Source organism: Gadus macrocephalus, chromosome 8 (assembly GCF_031168955.1).
Source record: "Gadus macrocephalus chromosome 8, ASM3116895v1".
Lineage (NCBI taxonomy): Eukaryota > Metazoa > Chordata > Actinopteri > Gadiformes > Gadidae > Gadus > Gadus macrocephalus.
In genome coordinates, this window is record NC_082389.1 from 13,659,276 (window position 1) to 13,685,437 (window position 26,162).

Here is a 26,162-nt window from a genome sequence, read left to right on the forward strand (position 1 = left end):
AAATATACTCATTATGTCATAATAAATATACAACAATATGTAATATATACTCTATATATTATATATTAAGTATCCATCAATAAGTCATATTAAATATACATCAATATGTCACATATTAAATATACTCATATCATATATTAAATATACATCAATATATCATAAATTATGTGAACATCAATATGTCATATGTCACAGAGACAGAGAGGGGTGAGCGAGAGAGAAGGAGAGCAAAGAGAAGGACAGAGAGAGACGCTCTGTCTCTCGTATTAACTATGAGCGACAGAGGCTGTGCGTTACCTGGGTCTTGTTGAGCAGCAGCAGGTGTGTGTCTGTGAGGATGCAGTACTTTCTCTCCCAGGCGCCGGGCTCTGAAACGGACGGCTGACCGCAGGACAACCGGTAGGCGACGGGCCCCTTCACATCTACACAAAAAAGCACAAGCACGCACACACACACACACACACACAGACACACACACACACACACACAAACACACGAAGAAGAACACAGTGGTCAATATCCAAGAGTGATAGAGTATTTGGAATGCGCACGAGATGAAGACTATTATTGCCGGTCAGGAAACTCTTCAACAAATTTCCCAAGAAACGAACAGCAAGCTAGAGGGTCAGAGGTCAAAGGTCAAACACAGACCGGTCATGCGAGAATCTACGGCCGACTAGATCTATTCAAGCATCAAAGGAAAGCCAGCGTGACTTCATCCATCCTTGTGTCACCATGACAACGGAGTCAATCCAACCCTGATGGCAATGGTACTGAAGCCAGTACTGCAGTACTGGTAGAACAACTACCCATAATGCATCACCCCACACTGGAAGCTTAGTTTGACCTAGAACCAACTGAAGCCACCTGTGTGAGCCCCACTGGGGCTCAGAACCCAGCATGCCCATTCGGAATGCCAAAACCAACAGCTACAGCTAACAACCCAAAGGCCTTGAACGATATCTTTTGGAAGGTCTTGGTTGTGTTCTGGTGCTGTGTTCAGTCACAAACACTCATGCAGCCTTCTCGACCAGACTGATCCGGGTACAGCCTCGGCCCGTGTGTAAAGGACAGGGACCGGACCAGCAAGAGATTCACCCAACAGATACTGAGGATAAGATCAGAACTCAGAACCGTTGGCAGGACAGAACAGAACTCACAAGACCCAGCCACAAAGAACCTTCCAGAATGAGATTGATTATTCTCAGAATGAGAGTTATTATTCTCAGAATGAGGGATATTATTCTCAGAATGAGAGGAATTATTCTCAGAATGAGAATGATAGAATGATTATACTCTGAATGAGAATGATAGAATGATTATACTCTGAATGATTATTCTGCGTGGTCTCCTATATCCCAAGACCAGAGGGTGCTCACTTTGATGTGAATCAGCCGTCTGCATCTAAAACCCAGGATCACAAGATCCTCAGGAGTGGGCCCGCCTGCCCGACACGCCACTTTGCCATCAAGGTCTGGCGTTAACCAACAACAGATCGCAGTACACGCTGTCCACCTGCAGAGGCCAGTGTGGTGCCTGCTCACCCCGAACGCGTACTTCTGTACTGGCTGTCTTGAGTGATGCAGAGACCAGAGGGCGATGGTCTTGGTTGGAGGTCACAGACCTTTCGTCAAGAAGCTGCTCTAGCAGGAAGTGACATGGATGTTAAATATAGTTGTTGTTTTTTTACTTAATAAGATAAGAAAACATTCCGATAGGGTGAAAGTGGGTACCACTAGAGAAATACAGCACAGTAGTATACATTTAAATAAAGATAAGAGAAAATCTAAATTAGGAAAATAAAAACAAAAGAAAAAACGCAGAACATACAGTAGGGTGAACAGTTAGGAATGCAGACAGACAGTCGCAGTGAAACAGGCAGACAGGCTGGTCGGACACATACTGCTGACTGGATGCTCTATGTTGCTGATGATGGCGGTGGTGAGATGGGCCGAACCGTCCTAGGGTGACCTGCTGCGAGTGTCACCATGGCGACAGCGGAATGTTCCATCATTTATTAATACCTCGTGGAGAGGCTTTGAAGTCTCAGCCCCACGTCAATGGAAACGTGAGTGAGTGAGTGGGTGATTGGGTAAGTGAGTGAGATGCCTTCTGTTTCAAATCGAACAGTAAGCAGTCAAGTTTAAAGCCAGGCAGGATGGTAGCCGGTGTGATGTGGATATGTAATAATGACATCTGACAACACTCACACAACCTCAGACCTCAGAGTGCACTGGCAAACCCCCCCCCCCCCCCCCGACACACACACACCCATACATACATTCTTGTTACCCATACACACACAAATGCACATTGTACACAAACACATCCTGGTCCAGTGTGAATCTAATTAGCTTATATCTCCCATATCAAACCAGCAGCCAGTACCCTTCCATGAACCACGATAACGCCCTGGTTCTCCCCAACAGTTGAAGCCTGGGTAGAGACGCAGGCAGCTGGCCTATATTCACTCTGTGTGTGTATGTGTGTGTGCGTTAGTGTGTGTGGGGGTAAGGGTGTGTGCACGTGTATGCGTGTGTGCGGGTATGCACGTGCGTGTGTGGCCTGCATGTGTCTGTGCTGTGCATTTGACGAGAGCGGCCTATTTCTGTCCGCATAGTAAATCACCCGAGTGGTCCTGTAAGACACACATGCACGCACGCACACACAAACACACACACCCACCCACACACACACAGTCACACCACACACACCTGCTTTCATTCCGAAGGGACGAGCCAGCAGGACAGCTGACAGCCTGCAGCGCACATTTCTCACACCCCCTCCAGCGGCAGAGTGCGGGCCAGAGAATGCAAGTGTTCGCTCGCACAGTAAAGACGACAAGCGCTCCAAACGCCCAAACCAAGCAGCTTCGCCAGAGGCTGTAGCTTTGTGCCGTCTGCCGTCGCTCAGGCGGTTTAGCCTTAAAGAAGCGGGGAGTGTAAACGCGAGTCCGTGGACGAGTTGCTATAAATCTCGCTTGTCTGATCGCATCAGGGCACCGATGGTGTTGGAAATGTTTCGGTTTAGGGTTTAGGGTTCGGGTGTGGTTCCCAGGATGGGGCCTCGGCGAAGGACCTCAGGAGGGCTTTGGACGGGGAATGGTGCCAGGCCCATCCCACCAGTCCTAGGGTCCGGTAGGGGCCTGGGTGACTTCAGAACAATGGAAGTGTGTAATGGTGGGGCTACATTTGCTTTAGATTTTGTGGGGTTACGAAAATGTAAGACCTTAAAATGGAGTTGCGGGACAAAAAACGGTTCAGAACCCTCGGCCTCGCCATGACAACATCCTACCCCCGAAATGTCCTCTTTCTTCTCTGTTCAGGGGACCAAACAGTGACTCCTGAGTGAACTAGTGACTTTTTAATTTGTTATTGTTTCTTATTTCCCCTTCTCGTATTCAACCAGTTCCTATTCCGCACACCAGGCAGTAACTCAGCGGTTTATACAAACATACAACGTAAACTCTTCCTCTCAAACACACGAACGCAAGCAGAGCTCTGCGTTACCAGTCGCAACGCTGATGTCCCACCTGACCTTGGTGAGCATTGGAAACACAAGGATCCACAGTCCTTCCGGCCGCGGATTCCAACCCAGGTCTCATGTGTTCACGATAGACTCTGAATGCCACTTGTCATATTCCACTCGAAACCATGGCAACCTATTCTCCCATCCTTCGATCAGAACCCACCAGAACCGGCACTGGAAAAGGCCAATGATTTAACAAAAAACACGACAGTTTGAACACAGGATTGTCAGAACATTCTCCATCTGTCTGTACAGAAAACATGAATGTGATTCAGAATATCACCTAATGATGCCGGGGAAGTCGTTTCCATTGAAATGTATGGGGTTTAATTTCAGAGTAGTCCGAATTTTTGTGGATTCATAAATCTTATATACGTATAGTTACAAACTGACTACATTTACAATTCTTTCGAGTTAAATTAATACAATACAAATGATCAGCACAAAATTATATATAATAGAGAAAAATAGATGAAATGTAAAAGTACGGTAATGCAGTCAGGGCAGTGATTTTTGGTTCAAGGTTCTGGTGATCTTGGTCTAAATGCAGTATGTTGTGTGTGTGTTTGTGTGTGTGTGCGCGCGCTTGTGTTTGTCTGGTTACCAACAGTGCCCAGTGTAAGCCGGAGCTGGAGCCCTGTGAGAGGTCGGAGGTCATGGGTTATTAATAGCGTGGTGACTGGGGGTTCTGGGCGGAGGCTGCTGCTGGTGTGGAGCTGTACAGGAACCGGGAAGAGCTGGGATGAGTTCTACTGACTCAGCTGTGGGCCTGACTCCTGGTGGGAGGGGCCAGGTAGGAGTGGGAGGAGCCAGGTGTGAGCGGGAGGAGCAAGAGTGAGAGGAGCCTGTGTTCATTAAAAAGAACAAGATTGGGAAAGCATTGTTTTTTGGGTATTTTTTTCTAGGTTTAATATAACTTTAAACCAACAAGCGTTGTTGGAAAAGGTAAAGAATTTGAGCAACGCTAATGCTATTTCTCCTAAAAATCCTAAAAATAGCAGTTTCTAGGATTATTTCTAATTCTAGAAATATCAGCTATTCCCAGCATTAGCTGATGAATGACTGGATGTAAATCAGGATTAATGATGCACCATCCAGCTGGTGACCTGGTGGTGAGCAGCACAGGTGCAGACTCACAGGAACCTGACGACACTGGAAACCCCCACAGGTGAGTGCAGTGAGGTCATCAGCGCTGCCTCTAATTGGTTATAAATCCCTAGGGGGCGGGGTGGGCAGGTTAAGATCACACCTGCCTCCCACTGATCCATTCCCCTCTACAAACACACACAACCTCGTCTCCATGACAACCGGGAAACACAACAATCCCTCATCAGCTTTATCAAGACGATCCCAGCCAGCAGGTGCTCACTCACTCAGTGTGTGTGTGTGTGTGTCAACTTTGGAAGGGAGAGAGAGAAAAGGGGACAGACAGAGAGAGAGAGAGAGAGAAAAGGGGACAGACAGAGAGAGAGAGAGAGAGAAAAGGGGACAGACAGAGAGAGAGAGAGAGAGAGAAAAGGGGACAGACAGAGAGAGAGAGACAGACAGAGACAGAGACAGAGAGAGAGAGAGAGAGAGAGAGAGAGAGAGATCCAGATCAAACGGCATTGTGTGATAAGTAAGTCGTATCTTAAAGGGGAAAAAGCAACGCTGATGTCATCAGAAGTTCCCCATGGCCGTGGGCAGGGGAAGTTATTGGTTAACCAGGACGGATCATTAAGCCCCAAGTCTGCTCAACCTCTCACACCAAAGCCAGGTCGAGCCCTGTGTCGTCTGTAGAGGTACCAAAAAGGACTTCTATGTTGCGGCCAAGTCAAACACGTTGAGGTTTAACCCATCCCAACCATCATGTCACACCTCAAACAAAGACAGCTCACAATGATACCAAAGTATAAAGGTTATGGTGTGATTCCAACGTTTCATTATACAGACGAGAAGAGAGAAATATGACAGAACCAACAAAGCCGACAAAAACAAGTCAAACAATCGCCTTTTTCTTTGAAGGAACTTAACAAAAAGGAATGAGGAAGGACTGAACTAACCCACGCTCTGGGGCTAGACCTGCCCTCCTCCTGGGCTGCAGTCCTTCGTATCATGGGCTCGACATTGTACTCAATGTTACTGAAGCCTTAATGATGGAATTCATTTTCAAGCAGTACATCACTGCCACCGGCTCGAGTTGTTGTTTAACGTTCTCAAGGATTAAATGTAAATGTTGACTCAGAACACAGGGGTCTAAATAGACCGGACCCCATTCCTCCATGAGTTGGATATTTGGCACCACCATTCTGGCAGCCGACCATGACTCCGGGCCAGCAACGGCTGTTGGACTGCCAGGCTGGGCTGGTCCCCGGCCAGAACCGTTAGTCCACCCGGGACCGTCTGGTGGGGGGGTGGGGGTCAGAGGACCAGCGCTGGCCCGGGGCCCAGCGAGGCGGAGTTAAGCTTTGTGAGGTAAATGACCAAGTGCTCCCAGACTGTGAGGTCATGGGCTTGTTCTTTCACTCTCTGGCCGGGGTCATTTGCATACAAAAGAGGCCTAGGTTAGCTCCTCCCCTCCCTCCCCCGCAACAGTTCCTGTTGTGTGTGGTTGTGGTTATCGGGTCAGCATCGAGGTCTTGCTGAAAGAACAGGTTGGTAGCACGACGCTCGGAGAGTACACAAAAACACACGCACACACACACACGCACGTTAAGCGATAATTAAAAGCCTGGTCTGTTTACAAAGATGGTAGAATGAGTGTGGGGAGCAAAGCGGTATTTAGCCAGCTGAAGGTGTGTGTATCCAGGAAGCTCTGTTTACAGAGAGAAGTGAAACGTGTCCTCAGATTTAGTTACCCAGCATGCAATGTGTGGGGAGAGGGAGAGAGGTAGAGTGAGAGGGAGGTAGAGAGTGAGGGAGAGAGAGAGAGACAGAGAGTCTAACAATCAGTCCTCATAAACCACCAACTTCTCACTGTTGTCATGAGGTGCAGGATACACACACACACACACACAGTTAAAACTTAAATATACATATAAAAATGCCCAAGCACGCAGTAAACGCAGCTAAAGCTAAAATCACTGTAAATACGCACACTCAGCAACACACAGTAAAACTGAAAATACTAAATTAAGCACACACACGTAATCACATAATTACACAGAAAATTACACTGAAATGCACTGACACACACACACAGTTACACACACACTAAATCAAAACACACACAACCCACCCAACCTAACAATGAACACATCCAGTGAACAAACACCACCCCTCCCTCTGTCTCACCTAAGGGTCCGGGCTCGAGGTTCTGATGAAACCTCACTCTTAGAACCCGTAGCTGGAGATCTAATCAGTCCCTCCAGGCTTTCGCAGGCCTTTTTTGAGATCGTTGCGCCCTAAAATGCCTGATGTTGCGTGAGCTTTTCCTGAAGTTATTACTGAAAAGAACATTAATTAAAAGAACAAAAACACTGAGGAATGGTCCTATGAATAATTGATTCTTGATTCTTTCCGCGCTGGCAATTGACTTGGATGCCACAGCCTGTGTCATAGTGATCTTCTTCGTCGTCTGACGTCCTGCCTGGCCTGCAGTTCTGCAGTTCTGTAGTTATGTTTCGCGGTGGCAAAATGCTTATCAATTGAAGATTTTCGCTTATGTTCCACCACAATGTTGCATACAGTGCAAAATAATTTTCCCCCACTTTCATGTAGAATACCAGGATAGTGTTTTTGGCGATCTTTCGCAGTTACTTTGGTCAGCAAGTGGGAAACGTTGGACGCGCACATGCTGCATGAATGCTTGAATCGCATGAACGTAAAAACGGGAAGCAAGGCGGAAGGTAGTTTGTCGACGTCAGTTCAAGATGCCACTGATTGGTCAAATTTGCGGTGGTTGGTTAAAATTGCGACACCGCCCTGAATTTGCGATGATTGGTTGATGTTGAAGGGGCAAATCGCAACATCACGAAATCCTGGAGGGTCTGTCTAATCAAACAGTCCCCTGTGTGCACACACACACACACACATGACTCACATGCACACACCTCACGAGCATACGTGTCATACATACACACACACACAACACACGTGCACATGTGTCACCCGCACACCTCATGTGCACAGATCTCACACACCTCATGTGCATACTCCTCACATGCACATGCGTGTCACATGCACACCTCAAGTGAACACATCTCACACTCACACACCTCACATTCACATGCATCAGGTGCACACACCTTACATTCACATGCCTCACGGACACACACCTCAAACGCACACACATCACGTGCACACCTCACGCGCACACCTCATGTGCACACCTCACGTGCACACAGGCATTACAAGGCGCACGCAGGTGTCACGCCACGGCCGCGTGCGGGCAGCTCCCTAGCCTGCCGTGCAGCGACTGAGAGGTAAAGGATTACAAGGATCACTTCCTCTTCCCGCTAATAGATCATCACCATGGATACGACTCACAGAACTCTCTCTATCTCCGCCTAAAGCAGCACGCCATCCCATCCCGAGGAGGGGTGGGGACTGGGGGAGGGAAGCCTCGTCTTCTACGCCTAATGTATGCGTTCTAAGTTTCCCGCCTGGGATCAATTATGTATCGTCTTATCAATGCAGAACTCCCTACCTCTGGTCCCAAACGCCAGGGAAAGAGGGAGAGATAGGGAACGACAAGGAGTCCCGGTACCACAGGTACTCCGGGGTTGGGTGCCTGTCTGCCTCCCAACCGTTGAGCTGCCCGCTGTCTAGCCTGGATCCAAACCAGGATAGACACCCTAGGACGCTGTCTTTTTGATCTGCCCGAGTGGAAAAAGGCCAGTGCAGTTCACAGTTTGGTAGAAAAACAGCAACATTTCTACCACCTCATGAAAAGGTGGAGGCGGAGGAGACGCCAAGAGACCAGGAGCCAGTGTGCTGGAGTGACCTGAGGATGCTATTTACATAAAGAGGAAGTCTGAGTCCAAAGCAGAGACGGAGTATCTGGTCCGTGCATCAGCTTTGAGAAAAGGACCTCATCATCAATGGCATATCAGGTAGCATTTGCAGAATGTAATGTGTGCTTCCAAACAGGGCTTAATTCTTCTGCAAACAAGCTTCCTGCTCGAGATTTTCATATTCCAGCACCTGGCTCCTATGTGTGCACCACAACTCAAGGTTGAATGCTCGCTGGCATTTAGCGTAAAGCAACTGAATCTAAATCCACCACAGGACAGTCAGACAAACGTCAGAAAGAATGGAGGAGAATACAGCAACTTCCCATTTAGAATCCGTTTTGTGTTACAACCTGCAGTGGAACCATGGCGCGGGTACACGGCATGCTAAAGCCATACACACACAAACGCTAACAACAAGCTCTCCTACCAGAACTCCCCCTGTCCTCTTGAAGGTCCTCGGAGACACTGAGGAACCGACCGATCTGCTGCGACCACGACGACAGCCTTCTCCCGACCAGCGATAGGGTGCTCCTCCTCTCGGCTCCGTCCGAGTTCATCTTGTCCAGCGGGGGTCTACCTGGACCACTACCGCCTGGTTCTGACTGGGTCCTGAAGTAGGGGATGAGGCGGTGCAGGGAGCCCGCCCGGCTCCCTTCCCTCTGGGTCCTGGAGAACACAGGCGGGCTGGGCCGTGGATCCATGGGAGAACCCCCAAACCTCCCGGGGGTCGACTCCTGGACTTCTCCGGACATCATCGTACGACGACCAGTCCTCCGTCGGTACCAGACCGGCCGGCTGGGTTCTGGTCGGCCCGGGTGTGGAAACCTGGACCAGAGATGCTTCTGCTGGTGGTGCCAGCGGTATGAGCTTTTGACACCTCCTCCCTGGTCGTGACCTCCACCGGTCTCTGAGACCACGGTCAATGGAGCACTCATGACTACTAGGCTCGCAAGGACTTCCTGGTTTCAGCCGATGAGTCGTCTCCAACGTGACTGGTGAGTTGAGTCACTCGGGAGACGTCTGGAGCGCCGATCGTACGTCATTACCATCCAAACTCCCTGATAACTTGACCGATAACGTGAAGCTGGTGTTACGTCTTGAGCGGCGGGTTAGAGTTTGATTTGAGAGTTCCTCTAATTGGAGAAGTCTGAAACAAAGCCGTTGCTCAACTGGTGATGCTCTTCCTGGGAGGAAGTGGGGAGTCGAATGAGTGCACATGCTTCCTCTAGCGTTGTCCAATCAGCTTTCACCTGACGCTAGACCGAGATACAGACTGCGGTTTCCCTTTATTGCGCAGACCAACATACTGCATGCTGCAAGTGAGTCTGTCTGATAACCGCTAAATCCGTTTAACAACAAAATTCAAGGCAATCTCGGTCAATATGGAAGCAAGAGCATTTATGCTAACCGTGAGAAAATAGGAAACAGGGCAAAACCCTTGCCAGTATCATGTTGACCGCTCCCTGACTAAACATTCACTCAGAAAAACAGAATAGAGGCCTCTCATTCTTTGACCATTAATCCAAAGCACTCTCAGGGAACATTTCTGAGATTAATGTCATTAAGGAGCAGGCGGGGTTTGGGGTATTTTGCTCAAGGATGCCTACATGGACATCGTGGACATTGGGGCTCAAAGTGGAACCTCAAGGCTTTGGGCGGGGTGGACAAAACCGGTCCCTGGACTACCCCCATGGGCCCAATTCCAACTCTCAGATCAACTTGTCCTGGTTCCTGGGTCCATTCACTCCGTGAGAACGAGGAGACCATGAATATTCATGAGGAGAAAAACATTCCAACACCCCCCCCAGCCCCTCCCCCGCAGACCTCGGTCCTCTGTTCCAATCAGGAGGAGGCATCCCACCGGGTGCAATGAAGGGTGCCTTTGCTTTTGTTACCGGGATGCGGTGTTGGACTCAGGGGGGGGGGGGGGGGGGAGCCCAGGGCTCACCACAGAGGGCCGTAATCCAATTTATTCCCAGAATACGAGGACTTTAACTCAGTGGAATCTGAGTATTCAGAGTTGGATCAGGAAGGGAAAGGAAATGAAATCACTGCAGGGATTAAGGCTTCCTAGCAGCCTCTTCCTCTCTGGAGTAGACACATTAAAGGACTCTCAGGGGAAATATTCACGCTCTTAGTAGGAATACCATCATGGACATATCATTATTTATCAGACAAAGAAATTCGGATGAATAATTAAAACCAATACATCAAAACTGTTTATTTTTTTACCAGTGAACAGAAGTAAAGCCAATGCCAGCAAAACAAAAGTAAATGACTAACACTAAATGACTCAAACAACTTCATGATCAACTACAGAGCACAAGCCTGTAACATTGACTAGGCCTCCATGTTTAGTGTGAACTACGACTTATGAAGCTACGTCATGTCATCCCCCTCCTCAGCTGCTCAGCATGTGATGGGTCAGGCAGTGCATCACATCTACAGTCTGAGGCCTGAACCGGCTTAACTTCCACTGAACCAGCACATCCAGGCCCGACCCACCAGCTGGGACGACCAGCAAGCTCCATCAGCCGCCTGTTGACGGTGTAGTCACCTGCCCGCAGCTTCACGAACACAAGAGAAAGAGAGAGAGGTCTGTGGCCAAAGAAAGAGAGAGACAGAGAGAGAGAGAGATATCGAGGTCTCCACTCAAAAGACTCATGTAGTATGGGTGTGCAGCTTTAGTGTGTATGTGTAGAGCCTGAAGTACCCGATCTTGGTGGAATTTCACTATCAAATCATTCAGCAGAAACGTTAATCCAACATTTATAGTGGAAGTACAGATACTTGTCAAGGAGCCGGCAGGGCATGGGGTTTTCTACGGTAGACGGAGGACGTCGGGGATCGAACCCAGAACCATCCGGCCTGGAGTCCTAAAGCACTCGAGACCATCCGGCCTCGTTTGAGATCCACAGACCCCAGTGACCCCAGATGAGCGCCTTTATCTGACACATGTGTGAAGTGGTCTGACATGTGTGGAGTTATCTGGCCCGCAGACAGAACTGCTGGACAGGAAGAGAGAGGGGCCTGCCAAGAGCTTCCTGTTGACATCGGAAACCAGGAAGAGGGGAGGAAGTGTGGAGGGAGGAAGAGAGGGAGGATGCGAGGGAGGGAGGGCATAACTTAGCGACACTCTGCAGAAGGGCCGTGTGTTTGCTTACCTCGAGTAGCCAAAAGCCTAACCAGTTTGATTATTAATGACTCAACATTGACACAATATTGATTACGTCACAGTAATTTGATTGAATACCGAGAGCGGCCCGGTATATGTAATCCTAAATCCTGTATGCACTGGGAACCGCCCAGTAAAATTATACACTTAAAAATAAACAGCTGCTGTTTCATACTGGGAATTGCCCTGTGAAATGAGAGCTTTCAAATCGATTCAACCCGGGACATTTATCGATAAACAAGGCTTTTTGGAGGGCAGAGTGTGGCACCGATCACGTAGGTGATGGAAAGTGGTCTGTCCTCAGTAAAACTACGTTCCTCGTACCACGGCCCTCGTCTTTTGATTAGTGTAAAAACATCCCTGTTACACTAATGGCACCTTTGGCTAAAAGTGGAACAAGGAGTCAAGTCCAACTCAGGTTACATCTGGTCCACACGTCCCTCCCTCTCTCTCTCTCTCTCCCTCTCCCGCTGTCTCTCTCTCTGCAGACTAGCCGTCTGGCTGGAGGCGAGAAGAGACGGACGAGAGAGGCTCTCACTTCCGAGGCCCGGTGACTAACTGCATTTGCATTGAGCTGGACCAGGATGAATCGCGGAGGGCAACACACAGGACGCTCTGTTGTCTCGCCCCCCCCAATCGACACTGTGGCGCAGGAGAACCCTGGTGAAAAGGAACACGCCGTCAAAGGAGAACTTGTGCAAACTTGTGAAAAACTCCCCAACACTATGGGGCTTGTCGTGAGCGCGAGGACAAACAAACGGACGGGGCTCATGATCGGTCAGGTGCTCATCCAGTAAACACGTCTTTACTGATGCCGGGTTCCTCTCTGGGCAGAGAGAGAGATGGTGGGGGGGGGGGGCTGACAACGTCAGCCTATAGAGCAGCTGAAGGTAGAGGCGAGGGTTAGCGCTAGTGGCTAAGGATGAATCGGCCTTGTTTTAGCACTGAATAAAATATAATGTTAGCACCGGCTATCACCTGGTTTAATTGTCTTGTGTTCAGGTTGGCTAGGGCCTTGTCACGCTATAGGTCTTCTTATAGCACTAGCTAGTTCCTGGTCAGGGGATTTGGTCTTGTTGTATCGTTGACTGGTATGTCTGGTATAAATAACGGGAAAGAAGAAGATTCTCTCAGGAGGATCACCCTGTCTCTCCTTGGAGGACAACAGTGCGACAGACTTCATTAGCGCCCCGCAACACCACGGTAACAGTAGCTAGGTTCTCCCCGGAGCTAGCCTAGCAGCGCTAGCCCAAACACTTGAATCCTGAGGAGTCGCAGAGGAAGTCCATATAGAGACGTCCGTGTTTGGGAATAACTCTCGTGAGTCATGTATGACATCTGTGACCGTCCTTTAGTCATCAGACCCCTTCCTCGACCTTTCACCCCTGGGATGAGTGTGATCTGGAATCTGATTGGTTGACGGAATTACTTCTCACACTGCTTCCCTATGGATCAGGGCGTCATGTCCCGCCAAGTCTCTCACCAGGGAGCGGAGCCTGCTTTGGTTTCTGACGAAATACATTCTGATGCCGTTCCTCACACCATGTCTGCTGCCGGTAGGGCTGCTAGATTATGGGAAAATTCATAATCACGATTATTCAAACGATTAATTTTGAGTTTGAAAAACATGATGTATTCATTCAGCATGTCTCTCCCAAAAAACACTTTGTAACTGAGAACTTTGAAATTTCACATAAAAAAATACACAAAATGTTGAAATAGAAAATTTTCAAATCTAAAGTAATGTACAGATATGTATCCAGCTGTTCTGCACTTTCTATAAAACATTTAATACATACAAATAAAATAGATGATATTAGTTTTGTGATCATTTGACGCTAAAATCGAAAATTCGGTTAATTGTTCCACATTCCGAACAGGTCAGATTTTATCTGCTGCCGGTAGGGCTGCTAGATTATGGGAAAATTCATAATCACGATTATTCAAACGATTAATTTTGAGTTTGAAAAACATGATGTATTCATTCAGCATGTCTCTCCCAAAAAACACTTTGTAACTGAGAACTTTGAAATTTCACATAAAAAAATACACAAAATGTTGAAATAGAAAATTTTCAAATCTAAAGTAATGTACAGATATGTATCCAGCTGTTCTGCACTTTCTATAAAACATTTAATACATACAAATAAAATAGATGATATTAGTTTTGTGATCATTTGACGCTAAAATCGAAAATTCGGTTAATTGTTCCACATTCCGAACAGGTCAGATTTTATCTGCTGCCGGTAGGGCTGCTAGATTATGGGAAAATTCATAATCACGATTATTCAAACGATTAATTTTGAGTTTGAAAAACATGATGTATTCATTCAGCATGTCTCTCCCAAAAAACACTTTGTAACTGAGAACTTTGAAATTTCACATAAAAAAATACACAAAATGTTGAAATAGAAAATTTTCAAATCTAAAGTAATGTACAGATATGTATCCAGCTGTTCTGCACTTTCTATAAAACATTTAATACATACAAATAAAATAGATGATATTAGTTTTGTGATCATTTGACGCTAAAATCGAAAATTCGGTTAATTGTTCCACATTCCGAACAGGTCAGATTTTATCCCATCGCTTAAAATATGCATGAACCTTGTTCCCAGCTCCACTGTGTCCATTCAGAATGACCTTCTTACGAAAACCAATCAGAACAACACATAGTGTCGACCCATAGTGTCCAATCACAACAGAGCCTTCTCTTCCAATCAGAGTAGAGTTCCACTAGGAGACTTACAGTAGAAACCATCATTGATTCTACTGTTTGCACCACAACAGCACCCACACCTCACTAAAAATAACCTCAGGCCATAGAATAACATCTGTGTGTGAGTCTTCTAAACCATGATGTCCCCCCCCCCCCCACCAGCGCCTGAGTCACACTGAGCACGGCGTGGAACTACCAACCACAGGGGGACCATGTGACCCGGCGGCCGGCTTGCTGTGGTTTTTCCACTGGTCTGGTCCTGAAATAGACGCCGGCTTATTTTAGACCAGTGGTGTCGTGGTGGTGCTGGTGGGCAGGGAGAGTAGGCCCGTTTCAGCAGGGGGGATATCCTGTCCTGATTAGAGCATGGGGGGGGGGGGGGGGGGAGAGAGAGACAGAGAGAGCGAGACCGGACACCAGGAGAGGAACGCTCCACTTCCTGTCCACTACAGCGGTTCTATTGTCCTGAGGACGACAAACGGAGACACACATGGCACGGAGAGAGAGAGAGTAGAGAGAGATGAGGGAGAGAGATCAAGAGAGGGACTGGGGAGAGAGGGAAGGAGAGAGCAAGAGAGGGACTGGGGAGAGAGGGAAGGAGAGAGCAAGAGAGGGACTGGGGAGAGAGGGAAGGAGAGCGCAAGAGAGGGAAGGAGAGAGCAAGAGAGGGACTGGGGAGAGAGGGAAGGAGAGAGCAAGAGAGGGACTGGGGAGAGAGGGAAGGAGAGAGCAAGAGGGTGACGGGGGAAAGTGCCTGGGCGATTAGGAGATAGGGCTGGGCGATTTGGACAAAAAATCAAATCTCCGATTTTTTCAAACCAAACCCGATTATCAATTTTAATCAATCTTTTTCTATAAGTGAGAAATATATATAGATTTTTACGGTTGGATTTTATTTGAAAAATAACAATTATTAACAAATAAATAACACATCTCCCACTCTGCTGCGAGCCTCAGTTTAAGACGGACTATTGAGCTTTCAAGAGTCTAGTAGGTGAAGCTACGGTAAAAGCTTCCTTATCGTTGAATAAATAATCTAATTTTACTGCTTGTCATTGTAAATGTACGTTTCCCATGCCAATAAAACTTTGAATTGAATTGGGAGCTACATGCGCCACACACAACACAAAGAAACTAGTCAGCAACACACTTCTTACATCCCACTAGAACAAGTGTCACAGGAGGATCAGAACAGAACCAGAATCGCAGACCGAGTATCAGAACCGAACCAAGATCACAGCAGAACCACTTTTATACAAACAATGTCACTTTTACGGCGCCCCCTTATTAATTATTTCTGAACATCCGTTGACCAGATGACATATACAGACAAATGCTTTTCTGTGTGTCTGTTAGGGTATTCCTGCTCAACGTGCTGAGCACCTGATCCCGCACATGGCGGATCTGATGAGGCCCCGCCCCTTCTGGTGACGGGCATCTTCAGCAGAGTTCAGACTCCTGCTTGCTCCCCTCTCTGTCATCCTTTAGTTGACCTGCTGGGGGACACACCTCTCCCCACCACCTCCATCACGCCACCTACCTTCCCTCAACAACCTTCAAACCACAATAGCAACCACCTTTCTCATCTGCCTTCACCTCTCTCTCCACCACTTCTTAGCTAAAACCTCCATCACTGTCTTACATCTTCACCCCTCTTTCAACAGCCTCAATCTACCAATAAACTCCACCACTCCATCTCCTCTATCACTCTCCTCCATCAACTCTCTCTCTCTCTCTCCATCTATCTATCAGACTCTCCTTCACCACTCTCTTCTCCATGCACCCACTCTCTTTAATTTATCACACTCTCTCCATCTACTAATTTTCTCCTCACCCAACACACTCCCTCTCCTCCAAGAACTCCCTCTCTCTCCTCCATATCTCTCCCTCCTCCACCTACTCTCTCTTACCTCCATCATCTCTCTACAAATCTTAATGAACATCCATGGGGAAAGATCCACACCTGCATCATTATATAATACACCACTGCTCTTTGGAACATCAGACACCAGGTAGAATCAGCAGGAAGAAACAGGAAGCTAGAACCAGCAGGTAGAACCAGGAAGGTAGAATCAGCTGCTAGAACCAGCAGGTAGAACCAGGAAGGTAGAAACAGCTGCTAGAACCAGCAGGTAGAACCAGGCAGGTAGAAACAGCTGCTAGAACCAGCTGCTAGAACCAGCAGGTACCGCGAACCCAGACCCGTCAAACCATCTGAACCAGAACAGAAGCTTGACCTTACGTTCTGCATTGTAAGGATCAGAATAATCTAAAGCAAACACTTCACACAGCCGTTGCCCAGAGGAGTAGGCCAACGCCTCTTTACATTGCTTTTTTTTTTTTATTGTTTTTCCATGTGGGAGGCAACCATGCCAGTAACTATGACAACCACTCAAAACACCCACAGAGCGATGCCGATGACAACATGGACAGACTCCCTGGTAGGGCAGAAAACACAGACAGATGTTGCAGGATGGAGAGCCAGATGCTGAATGGGGTAGTTACCTGTAGGGCTGACTACCCTACCACCCACACTCCACTGAAACACTAGATGTTTAGGGTGTTACTGGACCTCCAGATGAATGGTCACCTGTTGAGTAGACTGACCTACACGTACACCTACACTCGTTTACCCGATAACCCTCAACACGTTTAGTGTAGGACACGACCTGTAGCAGATCAGGCTAAATCCCCCAACATCAAACCTTGGGTTGATCCTTGTTAAAACCGGAGACCTAATGATTCCTTGATGACTTCATCTTTGGTCTCGTCTGATCCACTAAGTGACTTTTCGTCGCTTGCTATTCGTTAGTCACAGCCGGCGCACGTGGACTATACATCTCACACGTGAAGCCATCATGCAGAACTAGTGAATAAATGCTGACAGATATACACACATACATGTAGGGCGCGACCGTAAACGTAAAGCGATCATCCCTCTCCATCCACCCCCACCGGATGGTGACCCTGCCTGTCCAGGAATCTGGGCGCGAGCGGCGGTGGTGAGATCATTCAGAAAAACGGTCCGCTTACATCACGGTGTAGTATCGACCGCCCGGTCATACAGAGCCACGAGTGAGTGAGGGAGGGGAGATGTGAGGGCTCACATCCTCACCACCAGCCTGCCTGAGCAATACCGGCTAGGAGTCGACACAGACACACACACTAACAGAGAACAAACCCACCATGTGTTTTTAACACAGAGTAACCTTGTCAGACTCTCTTAGTTCCAGGGACGCCGGGACAAACAAACGATCGCATTGTTATTAAATAAGATTCGCCTGAAAGGAAAGCAGCGGATCTGAAGCTGTGTGAAACTGGTTTAACAAGACAGAGCCAAGGGGACACTTTCGGGGGAAAGTCCGTTAGGAGCCCAACAGTTTATACTTTTCTCCCTTTAACTTTCTAAACCATTTTGTGAGTGAGTGTGTGTGTGAGAAGGAAAGGCTGTGTGATGTTGGTTTATTCCTTCAACTTGTTTTCCAGGCGGCAAGTCAGCCGTCATGGCTTCCTTCACCTGGCCAGTGGCTCCCTAAACACCTCCGTAATTCGCCATCCCAGTGAATTTCCGTTAAACGAGAGTATCTCCGCCTTACCGTAAACCCGGAGCCAGCCCTGTTGCTGGCACACCGTGTCCTCCAGGATCCGTTCCACCAGTGGGTCCACGGAACTTAGTCCCCCGTGAACAGAGTCCACGTCGCCCGCCGCCGAGTCGGTCTCCATACTTCAAAACCCACCCCCTTAGTCCAGTGAGTCACAGGAGAACCGGGAAGAGGACAGGACCTACCGGGCAATGGGCTATTTGAGCCACTTTACGATGAGTTAGGGTTAAATGGCAGCGTTCTTCTCCTTCCTGGTGAGAGTTTCTCCTGTTGGTCCGGCTCCGGTGTACCCAGCTAGCCGTTAGCTCAGAGCGGACTGGCGGACTCGCCGACTCCTGCTCATTGTTCACGTTTATCAGTTAACCTTTAGTCCCGAACCAGGGGTCGACCACAGAACCGGGACCGCCGCCTGACTCAACGTCCACAAGTGCCCTTCCTTTAAATTCCGACAGCGGTGTCCAGAGTGTGGGGCGTCATGTCAGCGAGCACTGTTGATGTTGACTCGGTGCTCCACGGTGGACCGTCTGCTCCTCTCTCCCACGCCGTGCCCTGCTCCGGGGGGCGCGCCCTGCTCCGGGGACGCGCATCCTGGTGGGGGTGGGGTTGGCTGACTGAGAGAGAGAGAGTGTGTGTGTGTGTGTGTGTGTGTGTGTGTGTGTGTGTGTGTGTGTGTGTGTGTGTGTGTGTGTGTGTGTGTGTGTGTGTGTGTGACTGTGTGTATGTGTCTGTCTGTCTGTCTGTCTGTCTGTCTGTGTGTGCGTGCGTGTCTGCGTGCGTGGCTGTGTGTGTGTGTGTGTGTCTGCGTGTGCGTGTGCGTGTGTGTGTGTGCGTGCGTGCGTGCGTGCGTCTGTGTTACAGTGCATATTTTTTTGGTTTTCCGATTCTGAATACCAGCCAGTCTCTCTCGTCACTGCTGCTAGAAGTTTTACAAGTGGCGTAACGTTATTTAAGTTGCTTTAATTAACTTTAAAGTGAATTATCACCCAATGAACATTTGCATTGCAATCATCAACGAGGCATCTAGCCTAGGACTAAGGTCAAATTTTTAAAACGTGTTCATGTTTCATTCTTACATTCTCCCGTTCCACATTAGAGACTTGCTACTGAATGAATGAACGCTAGCTACTCGTGATGTGAACTGAAACTGTTTATTCTTGCTCTCAGTGCGCCAACTCCTCCAATCGTTATGTTTCTTCCAAGTTCTGGGAGAAAGAGCTCTTTGTTATGCGGTCCATGGGGGACACTGCGAGGGTCACATATTCTGGAGTCTAAATAAGAAAATGGGATTAATTTGAATTTGTGTTGCGTGTGTTACAACCATGAGGTGAAAGGAACCGTTGAGAATGATTTCTGAAGCGGGATACGTTGCGGCGGTTTTGTTTATCGTGGTTGCTCGGTGATTTATATCCCAGGGTCGGGTCTGAATAAACCAAACGAATGGCCGGAACCGCAACGATGTGCCAGAGAGAGAAGTGGTTCAGGTATTAACCTACCACTCTGAGGAGAGAGGTGTTATCGACGTCTTCCCAACGCTGCCTCCTGGTGGGCGTTTGCCGAAATGACACCCACTGTCATTCATTCACATAGAATTCTTGTTGATATGTACTATTTTTTACCGTCCGTTGGCCAACCCCACCGAAAGGCATCGGCTGCCAAGGAGTTTACAATAATCCCGAAAGACCTAATAATAAAACACTTCAGCGTGTCTTTAACCACACAGCCTTATGAAACGTGTATCTTTTAACTTAGTTAATGCAGAATTTAGTTTCCACAAAAACACAGAATAATTCAGTTTATAGGCCTATCCCATCACAATCTAATTAGGGTAGGCTACTCGGCCAAAACCTACTCTATTTCATGCTTACTTATTGTGTTTATATATCTTACTTATTTAAACTGTTAGAGACCAGTACCCATGTACCAGCTCCCTGACTGGAACAACTTACCATTATGTATTATGACACTAATAATACCACTGTTTCTTTATATGTATATATATATATATATATATATATATATATATATATATATATATATATATATATATATATATATATATATGACAATGTTATATTACAACACTATAACAATCTTTATAAGTACTTTATGAAACAATGATATAAGGACAATAACTACAACTAGCAATAACTAAATTACCTCTATATCAATTTACACAACCACATTAATTTGAGACCAAGAAATTCTCAATCAAAAAAATTAAAATAAAAGTAAATAAAGAGCACATTCCCTCACATACCCCTATTTTGAACTTAGTTGTTGTCGACCTTAGTTACAAATCAAACTAGGAACTTTTACTTTGACATAAATTACACGTTACATAGCATACCCCGGAAGTAGAATAATGCTATGTTGTTGAGACTTTCAGAGGAAAGCGACTGACTTCACTGCCCCCATATATCACAACACTAGAAGTTAAGCTGTTAGGCAGGTGACTGATGTTCTTTTGTGAGATGATACTCAGATATCTGTTCTCAGCCCTCATCAAGAAGTCGGATGCGGTAGAGAAGCTCGCAGAGTCGCGACCTATGCGCCGGGCTGCTCAGCTGACAGCATACGCCGCGATTAAGGCGCAGCTGTTCGGCAAAGACGCGGTTACCAAGGTCCTTAAATCGAACACAGTTCGGCAGATCCGACAGGAAACCTTCGAGCTTCCACGGAGTGTCGACGACATGGGCAGGAAAGCCGGCCGGCTAAAGGACAGTTTGGTGAGAGACGTGAAAGACGGCGTGAACGTTGCCTCGAAGCAGATAAAACGCAAGGGGCGTTGAACGAATCACTCGAAACTGTTCCCAACTCCAAGAAAACACATGTGTACGGATTTTGGAGTTGGACTGAAAGCATGAAGGCTGCCGGTGAACCAGTTGCTGCAAGGAACTACTGAGAATGAACTCTGAAATTGCCTAAAAACACGACCTGCTGTTTTCGTGTGCAAGTCATTAAACCCAAATCAAAACCTTATGTCTGTAGACTCCTCTGTACAACTATTTTAATAAACGTTTGATAAAAGCCCCGTGTTTATAAGACCCTCGCATCAGCATGTGTGTAGTCTATCAGGTTATGGTATCGCATATCTTCTCGTTCGAGCACTAAAATCCCCATTTCATAAAAAAGGCTACGACTGTTGAGTGACATGTTAATTACATGTGTTAATTCAGTGGTTTTTAACCGAATGGACCCAAAGCAATAACATTTGATCTTCAAAGTCTCAAATGGGTTTACTGTACTACTGGTACATTGATGAACAAAATGCATCTTTTATGTAAACATGTGAAATATATTCAAGGGGTCCTGGGCAAATAGTACCTGTACAGGTGATCCGTGAGAACGTTAGGGGACACCTGGTGATCAGCCTTTAATGTAGCGGTATCAATATTTATAAGTTGAGTGACCAGAAGCTCTAGTCAAAGCATGTGGACAAACGTATTAATTCATATTTGAAACGGGTTAAAAGCTGTTTAGATTGCTCAGTTTGATTGCAAATAACACACAAGTACACCCCCACAACTTGTCTTGTTAACTTTTTTTATTCCGATTAAAAAAGAAAATTAAAAGACAGACGCGGTGGTGATAACAGAAAAGAAAAATATATATATATTCATATTCAAATATCTTTATACCTTTCTATTTCATCTTACGATTAACAATGCAAAGAAAATAAATCCCGTAGTAGTGCTCAAGTCAAGTTCAATATAGACTTTTATTATAACAAAATAGGCAGTTTACCAAGGGTTGAATCTCATGTACAAGGATCTTAAATCTCTGTGTTTGCATCAGCGTTCGGCAGCCCACACAGCGATGGACGCCTGGAAATGGCGGTTTCTTATCCGCGCGCCTCAATGACTTGGGACGCCAAAGCGCTTTGATGGTGAAAGAAAACAGACAGCACACAAAATGGCCAAAATGGCAGCGTGCACCTGCTCCTGGGGGGAGGAGGGGGGGGTTGGTCGTCTGCACAGTGATACACCCGCTCATCTGGTCAGAACTTGAGTCTCGTGTCTCTGATCCAGCGACCTCTGACCTTGTAGCGTTGTTCTTGCGTGAAATGTGTCTGACCCGGAGGAGGGGGGGGGGCAGTGTCAAGGGTTTCGAAACGTCTCCTTAGTGACGGTCAGGAGGAGGGGAGTGGGCCAACAGTGTTAGGTATTAGAGGCCGGGTCGGTCACCTAAAGCTCCACTTGGTGGGAGATGACCAGCAGGGGGCAGTCTGAGTGTGTGTGTGTGTGTGGAGGACAAGGAGGTTAAAAAGAGAAAATTTAAAACTAAAAAGCACAGAAGGAAGATGACGAAGGACCTCTTGACCACGTGCGGGAGGGGACCAACTTGCTCCGCCTCCTTCTTCTTTTACTTTATGACTCCTGAGAGAGAAACTCTGCCCCTCTTTGTTTAAGTTACGCTAAAAGCCCCAGAATTAATTAAAATCAAGAACGATAAAGGAAAGAAAACGGAAAGTCCTCTCCCTTAAACATTAAGGAAGCGTACCGTAGTCTGGGCGACCTCTGGCAAGGCCGTGTGTGTGCGTGTGTTTATGTGTGTGTCTATATGTGTCTTTTAGAGAGAGAGGAGAGGTTTCCATATGCAGCAGTTGTCTTAAAAAAAAAGCTAAATTATAAAGAGTTGAGCGGTGTGGGTGTGTGTGTGTGTGTGTGTGCGCGTATGTACGTGTGTATGTGTGTCTGTGTCTGTGTCTCTGTGCATGTGTCTGTTCCTCATAACTTCTCCTTTGACTGGATCCAGATGAAGGGGCCGGATTGGTCCTCGATGATCTGCTTCACAAGGTCGTAGATCTCTTCCAGGGTGTCTCCCTGGACCACGGCTGGAACGAACACACACACACACCTTATTAGACTTGCCTTTACACATACACAGACACAGTACCCCCTCCGGGGAGTAGGGAGCGCTGTCCCACCTGTAAAATGCTCGGTGAACTCCAGCTCCAGCTTGTTGGCTCGGTCCAGCGTCTTCCTGCCCTGCTCCTCCGTCAGACGCTTGTTCATCTCCCTGAACACACACCAGGACAGGCTGTCACACTGCGGGCTGCGTACTGCGGCAGGGCCCTGGGCTAGTACTAGGGCAGTGCCGTCAGTCGTTGTGGTGCTAGGGTGGTCCCGTTTCCTCTATTGTAGTTTTACAGTAGTATGGTTTTATGGTAGTAAAATGGTCATACTGTATGACAGTGTGCACTATTGTAGTATAATGGTAGTATTATGGTACTATGGCAGTACTGTGGTGATACGTTGCTTCTGTGTGTACTAGTGTAGTATAATGGTAGTGCTGTGGTTGACCACTTACATGATGTTCTCCACAGTCTTGGGTTTGATGAAGACAGCGATGGGATGAAGATGAGCCAGCTGCAGCCTCTTGATGGCGTTCCCCGACACGTCCAGAATACAGTGTTTCCCCTGGAGACACCATCACAGCAGTTAACATGGAGACACCAACAAAAACGTTACCATGAAGTCACCACCTCAACCGCTACCATGGATATTAGACCAAGAAGCAGTCACCATAGAGACACCGTCACAACCCGTAACCATGGACACAGAACCAGTTACCATGGAGACACAATAATGCAGTTGTCATTTGTCAAGTAGGTCAGAAATTCAATAATACAATTAAAATAGAATTCAAACAAAATACAGAATAATCAATAAATAAGGAAACGGGTCAAATTGAAGGTGTGTGTTCCCTGTCCCACCTTCTCGGCCACCTGCCGGACCGACTGGACGGAGGTGCCGTAGAGGTGGTTGTTGTACTGGCCCGCCTCGATGAACTTGTGGTCCTGGATGTCCTTCTCCATCTGCTCCCGGGACACCATGAAGTGGTAGTCCCGGCCGTCCACCTCGTAGTCCCGCTTGGGCCGCGTCGTGTCTGCCGCACAACAGAACCTCCTTTACACTCTCGAGTTCCCCTCATTTAACACGCGAGTCGAGTGCGAACAGCAGTGTACAGGAACCTAGCAGACGTGATTCCAGCCAGTGGTGTGGGTCCCCCAAGGAGGGAGCCACAATCAAGACATGGCACCACTGAGGGGGTTTTCATTGGTTTGAGTCCACTTCTACCACCAGGTCAGAACACGGAGCTCTCTCTGGCTGCACTCCGGTTCCTCCCAAACCGAACCATTCCCAGAGGTAACATCCACTAGTTAACATTCAATCCTTTTGGAAATCTAATCAGACACTAGAATGAAATGGGTAATAAAGGGGGTGTGGCCTAGCACCACAGGGGGCGGGGCTTACGCGGAACGCAGGAGCCAAACTTGTCGGGGAACTCTGAGATGAGGTCATCGTTGATCCGGTCCTTCATGGGTCCCAGGATGATGACCGGACGGGTGTAGTTGACTGGTGGGGGGGGAAACCAGCGTTATGGCCAAAGGCAGTCACAAAAAAACAAGTCTCTGCCCCCCAGGAAGTAACGAACAAACCAGTGTTTGTACAACAGGAAGTTTTGTAACAAACCATTGTAAGAGCAACAGGAAATTACCCAACAAACCAGTGTTTTTACAACAGGAAGTGATGTATCAAACCAGTGTTAAAGCAACAGGAAGTGCAAACCATTGGGCTGATTAACTAAATGAAGCCAGTTCTTCCATCGGCGGTGTGATTAATATTGAGCTACGATGTTAGATAATACCTTTAAAAATCTTTATTGTGGCTGACAGTAGACTCACCTTCGTGCTGGGTGACTGGTTCATAGGACAGGACGTACTCCTCCTGGCCACCTAAGGAACCCACACACACACACACTGAGGTTACAGCAATACAAACACACACACCGAGGTTACAGCAATACACTCACACACACACACACACCAAGGTTACTGCAATACAAACACACACACCGAGGTTACAGCAATACACACACACACACACACCGAGGTTACAGCAATACACACACACACCGAGGTTACAGCAATACACTCACACACACCGAGGTTACAGCAATACACACACACACACCGAGGTTACAGCAATACACTCACACACACACACCAGGGCTACAGCAATACACACACACACACCAGGGCTACAGCAATACACACGCACACACCAGGGCTACAGCAATACACACGCACAGAGTTTACAGCAAAATACACACAAACACACACTGAGCTTAGAGCACAACGAACACACACACATGCACACACAAACAGGTTAGAGCACAACATACACACACAGGTTATAGAGCCATACACACGTTACAGCAATACACACACATACACACACTGAGGTTACAGCACAACACACACACTGAAGTTACAGCCGCAATCCACACACAAAGGTTAAAGCATAACACACACACGGCCCTGAGCAGCGAAATCTCATTGCAGTTATTGATTCTCTCTGCCACACATTCTCTCTTTGCCACACACACACACACACACACACACACACACACACACACACACACACACACACACACACACACACACACACACACACACACACACACACAGCAGGGTGAGTTTGTGTGATCGAGGTGAAGGACAGGTCATGCTGTTATTGCCCTTAAAGCCGTCTGCCATCCTGGTGAGAGCCATCAGTTAGTGGTTAGCATTAGCATCAATCTAACCTGCTGCTACGTAGATGCTGATTCACAGACGCCGACATACTCATCCACTTAGAAGCCTTAGGGCTCAGATCATTAGTTAGTTTTAAAGGGCCAGCGGACGCTGCCGTGGTTCCTGGTAGTTAACAGCCAGTAGAGTTAGTCAACGGTTTGGTTGGAGAACACTTACGGTAGCTACTCTCACTATCGCTGGCGTTAGACGTCACATGGTCTGGATTCATAACAAACAAACAAAAACAAAAACAAAGAAAACAACACGGTCAGGGGGTGGAGGAAAGTTATCCCCCATTCAAAAACATCCCACAATGCATTGCAGCGTTCCGTCGCCGGCCAGAAGACTGTGGTGGGTGGAGGTTTTAGTGAAGCAGGGAGGAAATAAAGACACAGTCTGTGTAAGATGACATCACCACCAGCCAGAGACACCAGGTGAGGGAGACGGAAACGTATTACAGAGAGAGACCCACAACCCTGCAGCCAGGCCCAAAGACACCTGGGCAGCAGTAGGAGTTCAACCCCGTCACCATTCATTTGAAGGGTACAACTGCGATCATTTTTAACGGCAGGTCGTCCTGGTTCCAGCATGGAGCTCTTACTGCCAGCAGAACAGCATTAACGGT

At 47.5% G+C, this 26,162-nt stretch overlaps 2 protein-coding genes across 37 annotated transcripts in view; both read right to left on the minus strand.

Annotated features, from left to right (window-relative positions):
• rasal2 (RAS protein activator like 2) overlaps positions 1-18,526 on the minus strand; it is a 52,653-nt gene extending 34,127 nt beyond the window's left edge. For 2 of the 7 annotated variants that reach the window (XM_060059219.1, XM_060059218.1), the window contains exons 1-2: positions 17,953-18,526; positions 298-422 (exon numbers count right to left, since the gene is read on the minus strand). In XM_060059219.1, the coding sequence (XP_059915202.1) occupies positions 298-422; positions 17,953-18,079 (252 nt within the window). In that variant the 5' untranslated portion in view covers positions 18,080-18,526. Of the gene's footprint in view, positions 1-297; positions 423-8,889; positions 10,322-17,952 lie in introns of those variants that run through there. The other 5 variants (XM_060059224.1, XM_060059215.1, XM_060059214.1 and 2 more) reach the window with 5 other exon arrangements.
• Positions 18,527-21,657: 3,131 nt separating this feature from the next.
• Positions 21,658-26,162, minus strand: part of dlg1b (discs large MAGUK scaffold protein 1b) — a 63,255-nt gene continuing 58,750 nt past the window's right edge. For 28 of the 30 annotated variants that reach the window (XM_060059237.1, XM_060059227.1, XM_060059235.1 and 25 more), the window contains 7 exons: positions 25,715-25,756; positions 24,647-24,697; positions 24,216-24,317; positions 23,675-23,847; positions 23,269-23,378; positions 22,886-22,977; positions 21,658-22,792 (listed from right to left, as the gene is read on the minus strand). In XM_060059237.1, coding sequence (XP_059915220.1) covers positions 22,686-22,792; positions 22,886-22,977; positions 23,269-23,378; positions 23,675-23,847; positions 24,216-24,317; positions 24,647-24,697; positions 25,715-25,756 — 677 coding nt within the window. In that variant the 3' untranslated portion in view covers positions 21,658-22,685. The remainder of the gene's footprint in view (positions 22,793-22,885; positions 22,978-23,268; positions 23,379-23,674; positions 23,848-24,215; positions 24,318-24,646; positions 24,698-25,714; positions 25,757-26,162) is intronic. The other 2 variants (XM_060059241.1, XM_060059240.1) reach the window with 1 other exon arrangement.